The sequence below is a fragment of the Pituophis catenifer genome, unplaced genomic scaffold (genome assembly GCF_029215685.1).
Source record: "Pituophis catenifer annectens isolate HBS135680 unplaced genomic scaffold, rPitCat1.0.hap2 SCAF_14, whole genome shotgun sequence".
Lineage (NCBI taxonomy): Eukaryota > Metazoa > Chordata > Lepidosauria > Squamata > Colubridae > Pituophis > Pituophis catenifer.
This window is the reverse complement of record NW_027256894.1, coordinates 18,453,613-18,470,381: the sequence shown is the minus strand read 5'-3', so window position 1 is coordinate 18,470,381 and position 16,769 is coordinate 18,453,613. Positions and strand designations below refer to the sequence as shown.

General features: G+C 47.3%; 1 protein-coding gene across 8 annotated transcripts in view; it reads right to left on the bottom strand.

The window, feature by feature from the left end:
* Window positions 1-14,365, bottom strand: part of GRAMD2A (GRAM domain containing 2A) — a 40,970-nt gene extending 26,605 nt beyond the window's left edge. For 2 of the 8 annotated variants that reach the window (XM_070953465.1, XM_070953464.1), the window contains exon 1: window positions 14,143-14,216. Coding sequence is in view for 4 of the 8 variants with exons in the window: in XM_070953461.1 (XP_070809562.1) it covers window positions 9,842-9,867 (26 nt within the window). In the remaining 4 variants the exon portion in view is untranslated. The other 6 variants (XR_011601028.1, XM_070953466.1, XM_070953462.1 and 3 more) reach the window with 6 other exon arrangements.
* Between the last annotated feature and the right edge of the window lie 2,404 nt (window positions 14,366-16,769).

Genomic DNA, 16,769 nt, shown 5'->3' with positions numbered 1-16,769 from the left:
AGAGCCAGCGCTGTCCGAAGACGTCTCCGTGGTCATGTGGCCGGCATGACTCAACGCCAAAGGCACACGGAACGCTGTCACCTTCCCACCAAAGGCGGTCCCTATTTTTCTACTTGCATTTTTTACGTGCTTTCGAACTGCTAGGTTGGCAGAAGCTGGGACAAGTCACGGGAGCTCATCCTGTTACACGGCCCTAGGGATTCAAACCGCTGAACTGCCGACCTTTCGATCGACAAGCTCAGCATTGTAGTCACTGAGCCACCGTGTCCTATAGCCTTACATTTTAAGGATTATGGATCTACCGCGTGGGAGGGCAAGAATATTAAGCAATATCTCAGCTTTTCCTAAGTTGAATGATTTCCGGTGGACTTCAACTCCCAGAATTCCCCAGCATGGCAATTGTGGAGAATTCTTGAGTGTTGACAGCGACGTATCTGGGAATTGCTGTTGCTAAGACTGGGGAATTCTGAGAGTAGAAGTCCAAACATCTTAAAGTTGTCATGGTTGACAAACATTGATTCTAGAATCTCGCAAATATGAGCTCTTGAAGAGGCAATAAAAAAGGCATGCTAGGGGAAAAGTCAGCATTTTTAGGCTGAATTCCTGGTCTGAAGCCTGATTTGTATTCTTTATTTTTGGAATCTCTGGCTGGCACATCGGCCCCAGGAGACCAATCTGTTTCCCGGGGGAAGAAAAATCACGGAAACCCAATAATGTGCCACTGGGCAGCAGCACCCCATCTCACTGTAACCTGATAAATATTTTCTCTTCCGCTTCCTTTTTCACCCAACGCAAAAGCACCTGGGCTCGTTCTGAATCAAAATTCCACTAAACATGAAGAATCTCTTCAAACTTTTGTTCCTTTCTCTGGTGTGCTAAAAAAATGCAGCCGGTGCAACTTCACAAAACTTTCCAAGTTCATTTTAGGCCTTTTGCCTACAAACCAACACAATCAAATACTATTCGTGCTACTGAAGCCCTTAACCAGGGAAATGTCAAAATTCAGAGCAGAAACAGAGTGGATTTTTCTTGTACTAAAGAGCACCAATGAGAGTGACACTTATTAAAAAAAAGAAAAAAAAGAAAAAAGAAAAACCTAACTTGACAGTCAACTCAAAAAAGCTGTAGTTCTACCTTCTGTGCCAAATCTTAGGGTGGAAGGCAAATAAAAGTAGAAAAAGGAAAACAGACGGAAGATGAACCCCCCACCCACAAGACCAAAGTCCTTCTAACTCAGAATGCTGAATTAATTTTTTGCATTTTGCAGAGAAAAATCACTCTTACTTCCCTTTGCAACTCCTACATTTTGCCCCCTGCCCTGTGTTTTCTACCTTTTTTCCTTCACTTTTTCTTTCCATTTTTTTTCATTAGGAAGTTCTTCTACTTTAAACTTTTCTATGCACTCTTTGTAAGGCACTCTCAAAAAAAAAAAAAAGCCTAAAAACTCAACAGTCATCAGATGAGTGATTTTGGGCCACCAGTCCCTCTCTCATCTCTCTCTCTCACCTCGCAGGGTTTTGTCCATTGCTGTGGACAAAATAGGAGGAGGAAGGAGTCTTCGGTACGTTCGCTGCCTTGGGTTATTTATAAAAAAAAATAAAGGTGGGATAGAATGAAACGTGAATAAATTCCTTCTTTACTTCCTCTTGTACAACTCTGAGTGTTGCAGTTTGCAACCTAAGTAAATAAAAGAAATAAAAAAAACTACATGCTGAAGCAACAGGTGATGGAGGAAATCGCCCTATTTGCTGATCTCCAATAAAAATCTACCCACTCAGGAAAACCCCACTGGAGACCCTTCTCCAGAAGGACTCATCAAGGCTTAAGTTGCCGTCTACTCCTAGTTGTTTTGACTATCTCAGTCAAACTTCAGTGCCACTGCCAGGAGCTGTACAGAAACAGAGATTTTGCTCAGACTTATGTGGATTTTTGGTCGCCATCACAAAAAAAAAGGTACAATTTGTCTGAGTGCATTTTCAGCTGGCATTTCTCAAGAGCAGATAAGGGAAAGGGAACAGCCAGGTCAGCAAAGATTGAATCGGGCAACAATAAAAACCAAGAGGGCATGTGGAGCATCCAGAAGATGCTCAGCTTCGCTTTGTCCATTCCAGAAAGGATGCAGAAATAATCTGAATTATATATTCTGAATAGTTCAGAAATCAGAAATAATTTAAATTATAGCAGAAAGAAAAAAACAACAACAACAGCCCCTCAAATGGGCACAACTGCCACAGTGGCCTAGCCTGCCCCACCAGTCGATTGTCTTTTTTTAAGAAACCGGTGCCCCAAACAAGCAACATTGCATCAAGGATGAAGATATGCTTAAAAGCATACATCTGAATCCCTTGCCAGCCAGCCAAGGGAGGGAGTTACCAGCATCTATCCCGATAAACACCTAAGCCAGGGTTTCTCAACCTTGGTAGCTTGAAGATGGGTGGACTTCAACTCCCAGAATCCCCCAGCCAGCAACGCTGGCTGGGGGATTCTGGGAGTTGAAGTCCACCCATCTTCAAGCTTCCAAGGTTGAGAAACACAGACCTAAGCACAACTTAAATAAACATTAACAGTTGCTAGGAATGGAACTTTAGAAGCCTAATAGGAAACTTGCGTTCACACAAAATGCTTCGCCTACAAACCCAGGTTAATTGCTGCATTCGTGTACAATAAAACCCAATGCTTCCACTTAACCCAATGCCCGGCCCGCATTAACATACTAAAAACACCTGGTTCTTCATAAATCGCTGAACCTCAGATTAAACAATCTCACTTTAACCTAGTCTAGCGTGTTGCAAAAATTCTACCCAAAGTCAGCCTTTCTTTCCCCCCCCCCCCCCCGTGGTCTTCAGTCCGTCTCCCGCTGCTTCTCTGCCCGGATTTCACTCGTTCACACAGGGTGGATTTGATTTAAATCGAGTTGATTTAAATCACGATTTAAATCATGATTTAAATCACTAGTGAAAAGGCTTGATTTAAATCCACTCGATTTAAATCATAATTTTCAAAGAGCAACTGTCATCTCTGCTACTCCTTTGACCCACTGTTGACTCACCGATAGTCCCAGTGTTGCAGAATATACAGCCTCCTGCTACCTAACTAAGCTCCATTTCATGCTGAATAAACTAAATTATTTATGTATCTTAAATAGAAAACTATCTTACGATAGATTTTTACCCCAAAAGTTTTTTATTAAAATAAATTTGATAAAAATCAAAAAAATCCGATTTAAATTAAAAAAAAAATCCGATTCAAATCAAAAAAATCTGATTTTTTTTTATTTATTTTTTTAAAAATCATTGATTTTTATCCACCCTGCGTTCACACCATCCTTGCAACTTGGCGCCAACTCAAGACACTTTGCAACTGGAAGCAATCTCTGACTCTTTCAACCCTACCACCCTCAGGAATTTTGGAAAGACCCGGGAGCTGAGGAGGTTCCCCTTTCCCCGTGCTGTTTCTTACCAGCCCCACATCGAGGTACGTTGTGCTGCCATCCCTCGCCGGGCTCAACTGCTCAGCCGCGGCCGAGAAGCCGAGTTAGACAAGGTGAGAATCCGGAAGCTGGCAACTGACAATTGAGGCATTCTTAGCGAGTCAGCCTTCAATCTTACGGCACCAAAGTGATCTCCTTAAGACGCTCACCGGTGGGCAGAAGCTTTCCGTAAGAGGAAATTTGAAGCTTAAGAACAATACGCACCTGGGGAACCAAGCGCATACTTGTTCCGCCGAGAAAGTGTAAAAATACAAGACTGTGTACCCTCATTACACACGGACAACAGAGAACAAAATTGGAGAGGGATGTTTAACGTCCTGAATCCATCCACCTTCGTTTACGAGATGTATTTTAATTCTGGGTTTGGACAAAGAATCTAATTATAGTGATATGCAGGTTATTGAGGGGGAGGGAGGGACTAGTCATGATGGCGAATCTCTGGCACACGTGCCAGAGGTTCCATGCAGCGCCCTCTCTGACGGCACGCGAGCTATCGCCCCAGTTCAGCTGCGTCGCGCATATGCACGTGCCTCCCGCCAGCCAGCTGCTTTTTGGGTCTCTGCCGCGCATGCGTGGAGGGCAGGGCTTGTGTGTGGGGTCACGCCTGCATAGCGGGAGCAGGGCACGTGTGTGGGGGTGCATGGATGCGCGGGGGATGTGGCACATGCGCGGAGGCCGCACGTGCATTGCATTTTAGGGGTTAGCCATCATGTAAAGGTTAGCCATCACTGGATTAGAGGGACCGCAGAGCCATTATTACAAATAATAAAATACCACCTAGGAAAACAATGCTCCACATGCGTGACTTTCATTTGGCTCTGCAATATTACAACATTCAATCTCTGCGTCGGAACAAAGCGCTAGCAACCTCCAAAATGTTAGGAATTCAAAACAAGCCCGATCACCACTCTGTCCCAAATATTTTGGAATCATTCCAAGCTCAAAATGTCACTTTCAAAATAGAGCCGTTTTTGAGCTCAAAACTCTTCCCGAATGGATGGAGTCGGTCTGGAACTCTTTCGGTGGGATAAGAACATTCTGTTCTAAATCCAAACTTGTTTTGAACTCAAGACATTTTCCACGGCCCTAGAAAATATCCGGGAAGTCTCTCTCCTCTTGAAAAGTGGTCAGCAACTATGTTGAAAGAGAGACAGCACGAACAAAATGCATTTAGGGAACGTGTGTCTCCCATTATTTCAGTGAATTTCCTAAATACCAAAATATTTTAAAAGTTGTGTCAGAGGAGGCAGCCAAGAAGCCTAGATCCTTGCTTTGTAAAGTGGGTAAACATTAAATCTAAGATTTCTCAATCAGTACAGTTTCTAGAGAGAAGCTCCCTGAGAATGGGCTCCACCAGGAGTCCGAAAGTTCAGAAGACAAAACCTCTGGTCCCAGTGACCGACCCAGATTGGATCCTACATGATCCTGGGACACATATATTCGCTTTCGTTCATTTCTCGGCAGGGCGGATTGGATCTAAATCCACTCGATTTAAATCACGATTTAAATCACTAGTAAAAAGGCTTGATTTAAATCCACTCGATTTAAATCGTAGTTTTTAAAGAGCAACTGTCATCTCTGTACTGCAGCGGCTCCTTCTCTCACTCGCTGTTGACTCACCGACAGTCCCATTCACTTTAATGGAACGGCTGGTGATGTGACAGTGACACAAGGTGAGGGACGTGGCGGGCAGCAGGTGAGTGGATGCCCGCTAACAGGTGCTGCCATGATGGATCTGAAATGACAGGTGCTCTTTCAATGTAAGGACTCGTTCTTGCTGGCAGTTAGAATCTTTAATACTGTTATTTGCAAGCAAAATGAAGGTTTCCTATTTAGCTTGCAGAGCTTGGATTCCCTGAATGAGTTTACCAAAAATGTAAATACTGCAGAATATACAGCCTCCTGCTACATACCTTATTTTTCGGAGCATAAGACTCACCTTTTTCCCTCCCTAAAAGGGGGTGAAAATTTAGGTGCGTCTTATACACCGAATGTATCCCTGCCCACCCACTGGCCCCCACCCTTTGGCCTCTGCCTCCCAGCAGTTTACCTCCTTGCAGCAAGCAGCAACGGCTCCTTTCAGCTTCAGCACAGCCTAATTAGCACAAGTTGATTGGATCGGCCTCCCGACTCTCAGCTGATTTGCTCTCAGTTGTTTTGCACAGGGCTCTGCTGCTTGCTGCAAGGAGGTAAATTGCTGGGGGCGGATTTTTTTTTTTCTTGTGCTAATCAAGACGTCTCCGTGGTCATGTGGCCGGCATGACTCAACGCCAAAGGCGCACGGAACTCTGGTACCTTCCCACCAAAGGTGGTCCCTATTTTTCTACTTGCATTTTTTACGTGCTTTCGAGCAGCTAGGTTGACAAGAAGCTGTGACAAGTCACGGGAGCTCACCCCGTTACGCAGTGCTAGGGATTCGAACCGCTGAACTGCCGACCTTTTGATCGACAAGCTCAGCGTCTTAGCCACTGAGCCACTGCTCATAAAAGGACATAAAAGGGGGTGCAATCCCCCCCCCCAGGAGAAAGGCCAAGTATGAAACAATACGAGTGCTAAGCCTCTGGAAATTAATTTAGCATCCAGAGGAAAAAGGGGGCTTAGCCTCATTCTTCAGCTTTGAAACTAGGTGGGGAGCAGGAGGGGGGGGGGAGTCTTAAGGCTGGCTGGTCAGCTCTTAAAGCCTCTATTCACCGTACCTGGAAGCTTCTTTAGTTACTTATATTTTTAGAAACAGTTAAACAAAGGGCCATTCACAGCTGATCGCTAAGAAGTAAGCTCCTTGGCCACAAAAGATCCATTGCTCCTTTCCTAGGCAGTCAGCCAGTAATAAGGAAGGATTTTGACACCAGATTTTTTTGGCCCAAGAAGATCCACGTGGCAATGCTCACATTCATTGCCTTAAGCAGCATCCAGCGAAGGATCCCAAGGACTCTACTTCCACCTGGAAAATTTCCCCAGGTTATCCCAACTGATCTAGGGGTAGCCTCGGTTCTTTTTGCAAGAGCCCCAATGTTGGGATGGGACAGGAGTCTTATAAAATGGGCACACAGGAACACAGAGAGCTCAAAAAGGATAGCCATGCACCAGAGTTCTGTTTTGCTGTTCGCTCTACATCGTATCCTAAACCAGGGGTCTCCAACCTTGGCAACTTTAAACCTGGCGGACTTCAACTCCCAGGAATTCTGGGAGTTGAAGTCCGCCAGGCGTAAAGTTGCCAAGGTTGGAGACCCCTTTCCTAAACCAAACACACCAGGGAATATTTCAGAGATATAAGGTAAAGGTAAAGGTTCCCCTTGCACATATGTCCTAGTCGTTCCCGACTCTAGGGGGCAGTGCTCATCTCTGTTTCAAAGCCGATGAGCCAGTGCTGTCCAAAGACGTCTCCATGGTCATGTGTCCGGCATGACTCAACACCAAAGGCGCACGGAATGTTGTTACCTTCCCACCAAAGGTGGTCCCTATTTTTCTACTTGTATTTTTTACGTGATTTTGAACGTTTGCAGAAGCTGGGACAAGTAATGGGAGCTCACCCCGTTATGCGGCACTAGGGATTCGAACCGCTGAACTGTCAACCTTTCCATTGACAAGCTCAGCGTCTTAGCCCCTGAGCCACCGCGTCCCTCTCAGAGACATATCAAGGCTTAAATGACGACCTATTTCTTTTCCCCACTAGAAGGCAATTTCATCCTGATTTAGCAGACCAGCATCTGTCGGCCTCCTTCCCTTTCATAACGGAGGACAAAGCTGGTTTGTTCAGTCTGAGAAACCCTCCTCGCCAGTAAATTTCAAAGTTATGAAGGCAAATGGGTCTCAAGTTTTGGCCACTTTAAGACATGCGGGCTTCAATTCCCAGAATCATGGCTGACTGGGGAATTCTGGGAGTTGAAGTCCACTTACATGAAAATGGCCAAGGTTGAGAAATACATTTCGAGGCACCAGAGGAGAAAAGCTGATTAAAAAACACCACCAGAAGCATAATCTTGATAATCTGTTCCTTTCTTTTTCTCAAACCTCCCTCTCCGTCCAGATCAAGGGGAGGGGAGGGGAGGGGAGGGGAGGGGAGGGGAAGGGAAGGGAAGGGAAGGGAAGGGAAGAGAAGAGAAGAGAAGAGAAGAGAAGAGAAGAGAAGAGAAGAGAAGAGAAGAGAAGAGAAGAGAAGAGAAGAGAAGAGAAGAGAAAACACAGTACACAGTCAACCTCTATTGCAATAAAAACATTGAGGTTTGTTCTGAATGCCCATAAACCCAGTTACATGCTTATTTTCCAATCAGGCTTGTAAAGAGGCCTGCAGGACACGAAGAGGGGACAAGGAGAATCGGAAGAAAAATGTAAGCTACCGGATTGGAGGTGGCTGTAGGGGTATGGCCCACAAAGTCAAATTTATTTATATCTTGCCTTACTTTTATATAAATAACTCAAGGCGGAACTTGGCACTCTCTTTTAAGATTATCTATTTGTACTTCCCACTGATTCACAGTCACAGCTCGAGAACCGCACTGGGATCTTGGCTGGCGTCTCTGCTTTCCCAATGGGGCACAGGTCTTTTCTTAGCTCAGATTTCTGACTGTCTTTAAAGCAGGGTGGGCAACTACGACCCCTTTCTGGCCTGTGGACTTCAACTCCCATAATTCTTGAAAGCCAACCTTGCTTTAAAGCAGGGGTCTCCAACCGAACTGTCCTGAGTGGCCAAAAGCCTGACGCGAACTGTACTTCGACGAATGGGCCACGGCGAAGGGACTGGGACGGAGGGGCCGTGGCCCATGTGCCAGGGCGAAAGACTGGGGAAGGGCCAGCCGAGGAGAAAAGTTTGTGGCTAATAACGCCGAGGCGAAAACCTCGAGGAGAAACAGGCAAGGCGAAGGATTCGAGCCAAAAAGTCCCATTCCGCTCCAACCTTGGCAACTTTAAACCTGGCGAACTTCAACTCCCAGAATTCTTTAAAGCCACCCTTGCTTTAAAACAGGAAGTCTCCAACCTTGGCAACTTTAAGCTTGGCAGACCTCAACTCCCAGAATCTCACCTTTGCTGGTTGGGGAATTCTGGGAGTTGAAGTCCGCCAGGCTTAAAGTTGCCAAGGTTGGAGACTTCCTGTTTTAAAGGGTGCCAGCCGCTGGGTTCCTCTGAGAGGGGGAAGATGGCACAAGAATCTACCATCCTGCCAGGATCAAATCCGGCTGGTCAAAAGGGAAGATTTTAATTCTGTGTAATGGGCATCATCTAAGCCAAGACGCAGCCTCTTCGGTGTGTGTGGTGCCAGAGACAAGACTACATTCAGCAGAGGGATGAATGGCCGAGATGGATTGAGGGCAAAGACAACCATCTGATGCCAGCCTGCACGGCCTCCCCATTCCCAAAAATCTCAAGATTGCCAGACGTCCCAATTTCTCAGATTCCTGGTATCCTCCGGGGAGAGCGTCTCTGCTCCGAAAAGATATCTCTGCCAACAGGAACAAGACCAAGCAACCCCAACGAACTGACATGCCCACGTGGCACAAGAGGAAAACATTGGAAGGGAAAAAGAACCAGGCATTTTGTCCTAACCGGGCAGGGATGGATTTGCAAGACGACAAAACAACAAAACCCCCACCACACCAATTCTGCGCAAAGAGGCCAACCTCACTACCAGCTCACAAAGCCTATTCAGAAGCCTATTTAATTTCGTTGTACGAGGTGCGATGACAGTAAACTAAACGAAACGAAATTGGGAACAAGAAGCATCTTCAGCCAGGAAGGAAAACAAGAGACGGCAAAGAAAGCAGCCACAATTGCCCGTAAGCGCAACCAACGGAAAGCAGAGCAGAATATAGAATAACAAGAGTTGGAAGGGGTCCTGGGAGGTCTTCTAGTCCAGCCCTGTGCTCGGGGCAGTCCTCAACTTACAATACCATGACAGCAACCCTGAAAAAAGTGACTTATGACTGTTTTCCACGCTCCGGGATTTACGTGATCAGCTTTTGCAACCTTCCGATAAGCAAAGTCAAAGATTCACTTAGCAACCGTGATATTAATTTAACAGCTGCAGGGATTCATTTAACGACTGTGGCGAGAAAGGTCATCAGATGGGGCAAAAAATAACTGGGCCTGGTGGCTCAGCAGACTGATAGCATTGTGATTAGCACACCAGCTGTCTGCAATTACTGTAAGTTCAAATCTCACCAGGCTCAAGGTTGACTCAGCCTTCCATCCTTTCTAAGACAGGTAAATTGAGGACCCAGATTATGGGGGCAATAAGATGACTTTGTATAAATATACAAAAGTATGAAGGCTATTGCTTAACGCATTGTAAGCTGCCCTGAGTCTCCGGAGAAGGGAGGCATATAAATCAAATTTAAAAAAAAAAAAAAAACTCACCGAACAAACGCCTCACTCAGCAACATAAATGTTGAGCTCACTTGTGGCTATTGGTTGAGGACTACCCCATTCCATTCTGGACGAATGGCTGTCCAACCTCTGCTTGAAATCCTCCAGGGATGGGGGCACCCACAACTTTGGAAAGGCAAAACATTCCACTGACAAATTGTTCTCACCTTCTGCAACTTAGCACCATCAACCCCAGGCTGAGCCAAACTGGGTAATCTCACTTTGCAGGAATCACTCCGTGTCCCAGCCGCCCAGTTTGGCCAGGTCCAGGCTCCCCTCCCTCAGCAGAAATTAGGACACCCAAAACTTCAACAGGATACTTTCTTCCAACCCCCCCTCCCTTGTTCATGTTGATAATTGCAGACAAAGCAGGGATTGTGAAAAGAGAAAGAGCAAAGAAAGGGCTGGTGCCAATTCTGTGGCTCACCCTCTCTCCCTCGGCCAACCCGGAGACAGGATGCGGTTTTTAAGGACTGAGAAGCATCAACTATGACATTGGTGGAACTGGGAAACCTATGAAGCAGGGTGGATAAAAATCAATGATTTTTTTAAAAAAATCAAAAAAATCAGATTTTTTTAATTTAAATCGGATTTTTTTTATTTAAATCGGATTTATTTTAATAAAAAACTTTGGGGGTAAAAATCTATCGTAAGATAGTTTTCTATTTAAGATACACAAATAATTTAGTTTATTCAGCATGAAATGGAGCTTAGTTATGTAGCATGAGGCTGTATATTCTGCAACAATGGGACTATCGGTCAGTCAAAGGAGTAGCAGAGATGACAGTTGCTCTTTAAAAATTATGATTTAAATCGAGTTGATTTAAATCAAGCCTTTTTACTAGTGATTTAAATTGTGATTTAAATCAACTCGATTTAAATCAAATCCACCCTGCTTTGAAGGCACCCTTATTGGTACCGTCCGAATTATTTAAAGGGGTCTTGATGTCAGCTCGAAGGAGGAGGCAAACTTCCCCAAATTTTATAACGGTTCTTTTTCTTTCCCCCCTACTTACATATTCGCATGTCTTGGATTGCAAGAGAACAAATTTAAAAATAAGAGTTTTGATTTTAGATTTTGGGTACTGGTTGGTGGGGAACCCGTTCTGATATTGAAGTGCAATTCCTAAACTGCTGGAACTGGGGAAACAAGCAGTATAGCATGTTTCATAATATCTGGACTGAATTTATTTGCAATTCCCAGACCAATGAAACACAAAATCCAGAATTTAAACCATTAAAACCACTTCTGCAACGCCCATACAAACCAGACAAAACTTCATGGAGACCCTTGTGGTTAACATTTGATTTTTTGATATCCCACCCCTACCCCGTATTCTGCAGACAACCCTGCCAGCTTTCTAAAAGTGACTGTTTTAGATCTACTTAAAGAGTTCAGCATTCTTTGCCAGCCTAATTTTATATATATAACAAATAAGCCACATAGCTGGCCAGGATTTCTCGTCCTTTAACATTTGCCAACCCTCACCAAGAGGGAGTCATAATCCAACCCAGCTGGACAGAATTAAAGAGCAGCGATCTGTTGTAAAGAACAATTCAACATTATAGTTTTGTCCATGAGGTTAGGAGAAAGGAAATTCTCTCTATTAGAAAGCAGCGGAGCTAAATTGGGGATCTAAAGTCACGTTTTGCTGAGAAGCTGGCAGCTCTGTTCCCCCCCAACCAAGAAGAAAGTTTATTTCTTTTACAAGCCTTACAAGAGAGTCAGTTTGGTTTAGGCCTCAGGCTAGAAAGCAGGAGACTGTGAGTTCTAGTTCCGCCTGGGACACCAAGCCAGCTGGATGGATCTTGGGCCAGCCACATGCTCCCAGCCCTAGGAAAGAGGCAATGGCAAACCACTTCTGAAAAACCGTGCCCAGAAAGCTGCAGGAACTTGTCTGGGCAGTTGCACTGATTCAAAGTGGAAAAATTGCTCCACTCCAAAACTGACTGTAAATGGCATCCGGTGCCCATTAATCATCTCTTGCATGCCAGGGCTCAATTCCACACTTTTGTTTATTTATTTATTTATTTAATTTGTATACCGCCCTTCTCCCAGAAGGGACTCAGGGCAGTGAACAGCCAAAATTAAAAAACATACAAATACAAAAGTTAAGATAATTAAAAAGAAAATCATTGGCTTCCCAATTTAAAACCCCCAAGTCCATAAAATTTAAAATCCCAATTAAGAGCCATTTAGGCTAGGCCGGCTTGGTGGAATAAATAAGTCTTCAGGGCCTTACGGAAGGTTGTCACAACAACCCTCCAAGGTGGGCCAGATTAAGCAGGGCCACCCCAGGACACCCAGCATTTAAGCAGGGAATTGGTGGAGGAGTGCAGGAGTGGCTGTCCGGATGCTGCTCAACTCGTACAGATAGTCCTCGACTTACAACGGTTCATTTTTAGTGACCGCTTTCGACAGTTACGACATCACTGAAAAATGACTCACGGCCATTTTTCACACTTCACGACCGTTGCAGCATCTTCACTATCACCCGTCAACCGACTAATATTTATGACCTATTGCAGTGTCCTGGGATCACGTGATCCCCTCCTGGGCGACCTTCTGGCAATCAAAGCCAACAGGGAAGCCAGACTCACTTAATAACCGCGCTACTGCGGTGATTCACTTAACAACTGTGGCAAGAAAGGTCGTAAGGGGGGGGGGGAAACTCATTTAGCAAGCGTCTCACTTAGCAACGGCTGGGCTCAAATTGCGGTCCTAAATCGAGGACTAACCTGTACCACACTCCCCATTCCTGCTTTTCCTTTAAGGCAATGATTCTGGGAGTTGAAGTCCACCCATCTTCAAGCTACCAAGGTTGAGAAACATTGCTTTAAGGGAATCGAGGCACTAGCGCCGGACTGGCTTTCCGCTTCCCGCCACACCTCCTTTCCTCGCCGGCTCCGCCTCCAACGACCAGCTTCTCCGACCTCAATCCTTCCCAGGAAGGCCGGGTGACCCCGCACTCCTTTCCCGCCAGACCCTCACCCTCTCCCGCGTTCCCAAGCCAAGCCCCTGCAAAGCCTCTCCAAGGAGGTTGTCTTACCCGAGTTAGACCCCTCCCCGAGCAAAGACGGTCTCTTTCACTCCTTTCCCAGGAGACGGGGAAACAGACACTTGTTTGCACACACACACACATGCACACATACACACCCTGCCTCCCGGGTTCAGCAGAAAACCAAGCCCCCGCAGAGCTTTAATTTGATTTATATGCCGCCCTTCTCCGGAGACTCAGGGCGGCTTACAATGTGCTCAGCAATAGCCTTCATCCTTTTTGTATATTTATACAAAGTCAGCTTATTGCCCCCACAATCTGGGTCCTCAATTTACCTACCTTAGAAAGGATGGAAGGCTGAGTCAACCTTGAGCCTGGTGAGATTCGAACCTGCAGAAATTGCAGGCAGCTGGTCTTAATAACCAGCTTAATAACAGGGTGCCTTAGACCACTGTACTACCAAGGCTCTTGGTAGTGCAAGGAGGTCGCCTTACCCGAGTTAGACCTGCCCCCCTCCTCTCCTCTCCTCTTCCACTCCTTTCCCAGGAGACAGGAAACAGACACGTGTCTACACATGCACACATCCTCCCAGGTTCAGCCAAGCCCCCGCAGAGCTTCTGCAAGGAGGTCGCCTTACCCGAGTTAGACCCCCCCTCCTCTCCTCTTCCACTCCTTTCCCAGGAGGCGGGAAGCAGACACGTGTCTACACATGCACACATACACACATCCTCCCCGGTTCAGCCAAGCCCCCGCAGAGCCTCTCCAAGGAGGTCGTCTTATCCGAGATAGACCTCCCTTTCCTCTCCTCTCCCACTCCTTTCCCAGGAGGCGGGAAACAGACCCGTGTCTGCATGCACGCACCCACACACACACACACATCCTTCCTCCCGGGTTCCGACAGCGGCAGAAAGCCAAGCCCCCGCAGAGCTTCTGCAAGGAAGTCGCCTTACCTGAGTTAGACCTGCCCCCCTCCTCTCCTCTTCCATTCCTTTCCCAGGAGGCGGGAAACAGACACGTGTCTACACATGCACACATACACACATCCTCCCCGGTTCAGCCAAGCCCCCGCAAAGCCTCTCCAAGGAAGTCGCCTTACCTGAGTTAGACCTGCCCCCCTCCTCTCCTCTCTTCCACTCCTTTCCCAGGAGGCGGGAAACAGACACGTGTCTGCACATGCACACATACACACCTCCTTCCTCCCGGGTTCCGACGGCGGCAGAAAGCCAGGCGCCCGCCCGAGTCAGACCCGCCCTCCTCTCCCCCACCCACCCACTTCAGCCCATCCCGACGTACATACAAAGGCGGCGGCGGCGGCGGCGGCGGCGGCGGCGGCGTCTCCGTCAGTTCCGCAGCTTCCTCGGGGCAGCAGCAGCAGGACAAGGACCCTCCGACCCGCCATCCCGAGGCGCGGCTGAGCCCCGGAGCTCTTTTCCCGGCTCGCGAGTCACGGCCTCGCCTACCGCCCCATTCCCACGAAGCGGCCGACACGGGCACCGGGGGACTCGCATAGCTGCGCGGTGGCGGCGGCGGCCCCCTCCCCTCCTCCTCCTCCTCCCGTCCCCGATCGCCTGCGGCGCGCCGTCACTCCCGGCGGGCTCGCGATTGGCCGGTTCAGGCTCCGCCCCTCTCGGCAGCCTATAAGCGGCGGCGGTCCGGCTCCCGCCTCGCGCCGCGATTGGTTGCTTTCCGACACCGTCGCTGCAAGGCCACGCCCCACCAGAAAGAAAGGGGGGGGAAAAAAAAAGGTGGGAGGGGGAGCAGCCGGCTTGGGAAGGAGAGGGGGAAAAAAAAATAAAAAAGGCTCCTTCGCTCTTAAAGGGGCCGCTGCCTCCTGAGGACAGAGGTGGCTGATCAGGGGGTCGCAGAGACCCCGCGGCGTCAGGGCTTGCAATGCAACGGTGCAAAAAGTCTCAGCCCTTTTCTCCAAATCGGATTGCCGTTTCTGGGGTTTTGTTTTTTTTTTCCCTTTGAAGACGTTTCGCTTCTCATCCAAGAAGCTTCTTCAGCTTCCCCACCATTCAGTCAGAGCTGAAGAAGCTTCTTGCCTGAGAAGCAAAGTGTCTTCAAAGAAAGAAAAACCCAGAAAGTCCAGTCGCCTGTTGAAAAAAAAAAAAAAAAAAACCCTTCGTGATCTCTGAGCTGGCTTGTTTTCTTGCAGACGTTTCATGACCCTAACTTGTAACATCATCAGGGCTGCAACGCAGTGGGTTTTCATTGCCGGCCCTTGTAGCACTGATGGTGTTACCTAGTTAGGGTCATGAAACGTCGGCAAGAAAAGCCAGCTCAGAGATGGCGAAGGTTTTTTTTTTTTTTTCAACAGGCAACTGGACTTTCTGGGTTTTTCTTTCTTTGAAGACGTTTCGCTTCTCAGGCAAGAAGCTTCTTCAGCTCTGACTGAATGGTGGGGAAGCTGAAGAAGCTTCTTGGATGAGAAGCGAAACGTCTTCAAAGGGAAAAAACCCCCCAGAAACTCCAGTTGTCTCTCGAAAAAAAGCCCCTTTGGGAAAACCATGACCTGGATGGCTGAGAATCTCCGTAGACCCCTCCTTTCAACCCTGAGCTACAAAATATTCTCTTTTATTGGAAGTAAACCCACCGGAATGCCCTCACTTCCTCCACTTGCAGGATATCCCTCACTCCTAAGACCCAGCAAGGGAAGTCTCCCCCAGCCACGGGAGAGGCGCAGAATGGCCCTTGAAGCAGTGATGGGATTGAAGTAATTTAACAACCGGTTCTCTGCCCTAATGATTTTTTCCAACAACCAGTTTGCCAAACTGCTCAGAAAGTTAACAACCAGTTCTCCCGAAGTGGTGCGAACTGGCTGAATCCCACCACTGCCTTGAAGGCTCCTTAAAAACCCACTCCCACCCAAAAAATTTTTAAACAAAATATCTGAGGTTGCATTTCCATGACACTCTTGTTGCCAGTTAAATGTCCTGCGACTTGACACACAGTGGGCTAAAGTGCGCTGGGACTGATCCTTGGACGGGGACAGGGGTGAAATCCAGCAGGTTCTGACAGGTTCTGGAGAACCGGTAGTGGAAATTTTGAGTAGTTCGGAGAACCGGCAAATACCACCTCTGGCTGGCCCCAGAGTGGGTGGGAATGGAGATTTTGCAATATCCTTCCCCCAGAAGTGGGGTGGGAATGGAGATTTTGCAGTATCCTTCCCCTGCCACGCCCACCATGCCACGTGCTGGCTGGAGAATTCTGGGAGTTGAAGTCCACAAGTCTTAAAGCTGCCAAGTTTGGGGACCCCTGCTGTAAGCTGTGGCTTTGTTTGGAAGGTAGTCTGAGCTTGAAAGGAAGGAAGGCAGGGGAACAGAGCAAGTTCACCAGGGAGGTTTTTTTTTTTTAAAAAAAAATAGGGGTGCCAAGGATGGCAGTTGGCCATGGGTACCTGCAAAAATGGGCCCTGGTCCAAAGCAATTACTTATACAGAAATCACACAACTCCCCACCAAAACCTTCAACGCCAGGTGAGATGCTCTGCAGTCTTTACTAGAGAGATTTGTTAGCTTCCGCTGGAAGCTACAAACCAGGAACAGCCTCATTAACAGATCCCTGGAGAAACTCCTACTGTGCAGGGGGAACCCGAGAGGGCAGCCCTTTCTGCTTGACACAAATCTCACAGGAGCTCCTGCCACATCTTGTGTCAAGAACTGGGAGGGGTTTTTTTTTTCCCCCTAGCTGTCCTTTGCTGGGTGCATCACAAATCAGATGGATCTGGAGGGGAAGGTATTTGACTTAAGTTTGCTTTGCTGGCTGGGGAATTCTGAAAGTTGAAGTCCACACAACTTTAAAAAAAGTTAAGGTTGAAAAAAAAGAAAAACCGGTTCGATTGCATCTGGGGACACCTGCTGGATGGAGGCTGTTTCACTACTCACCACTGAATATGGCTTTGTAACTCTCAAAAGAGCT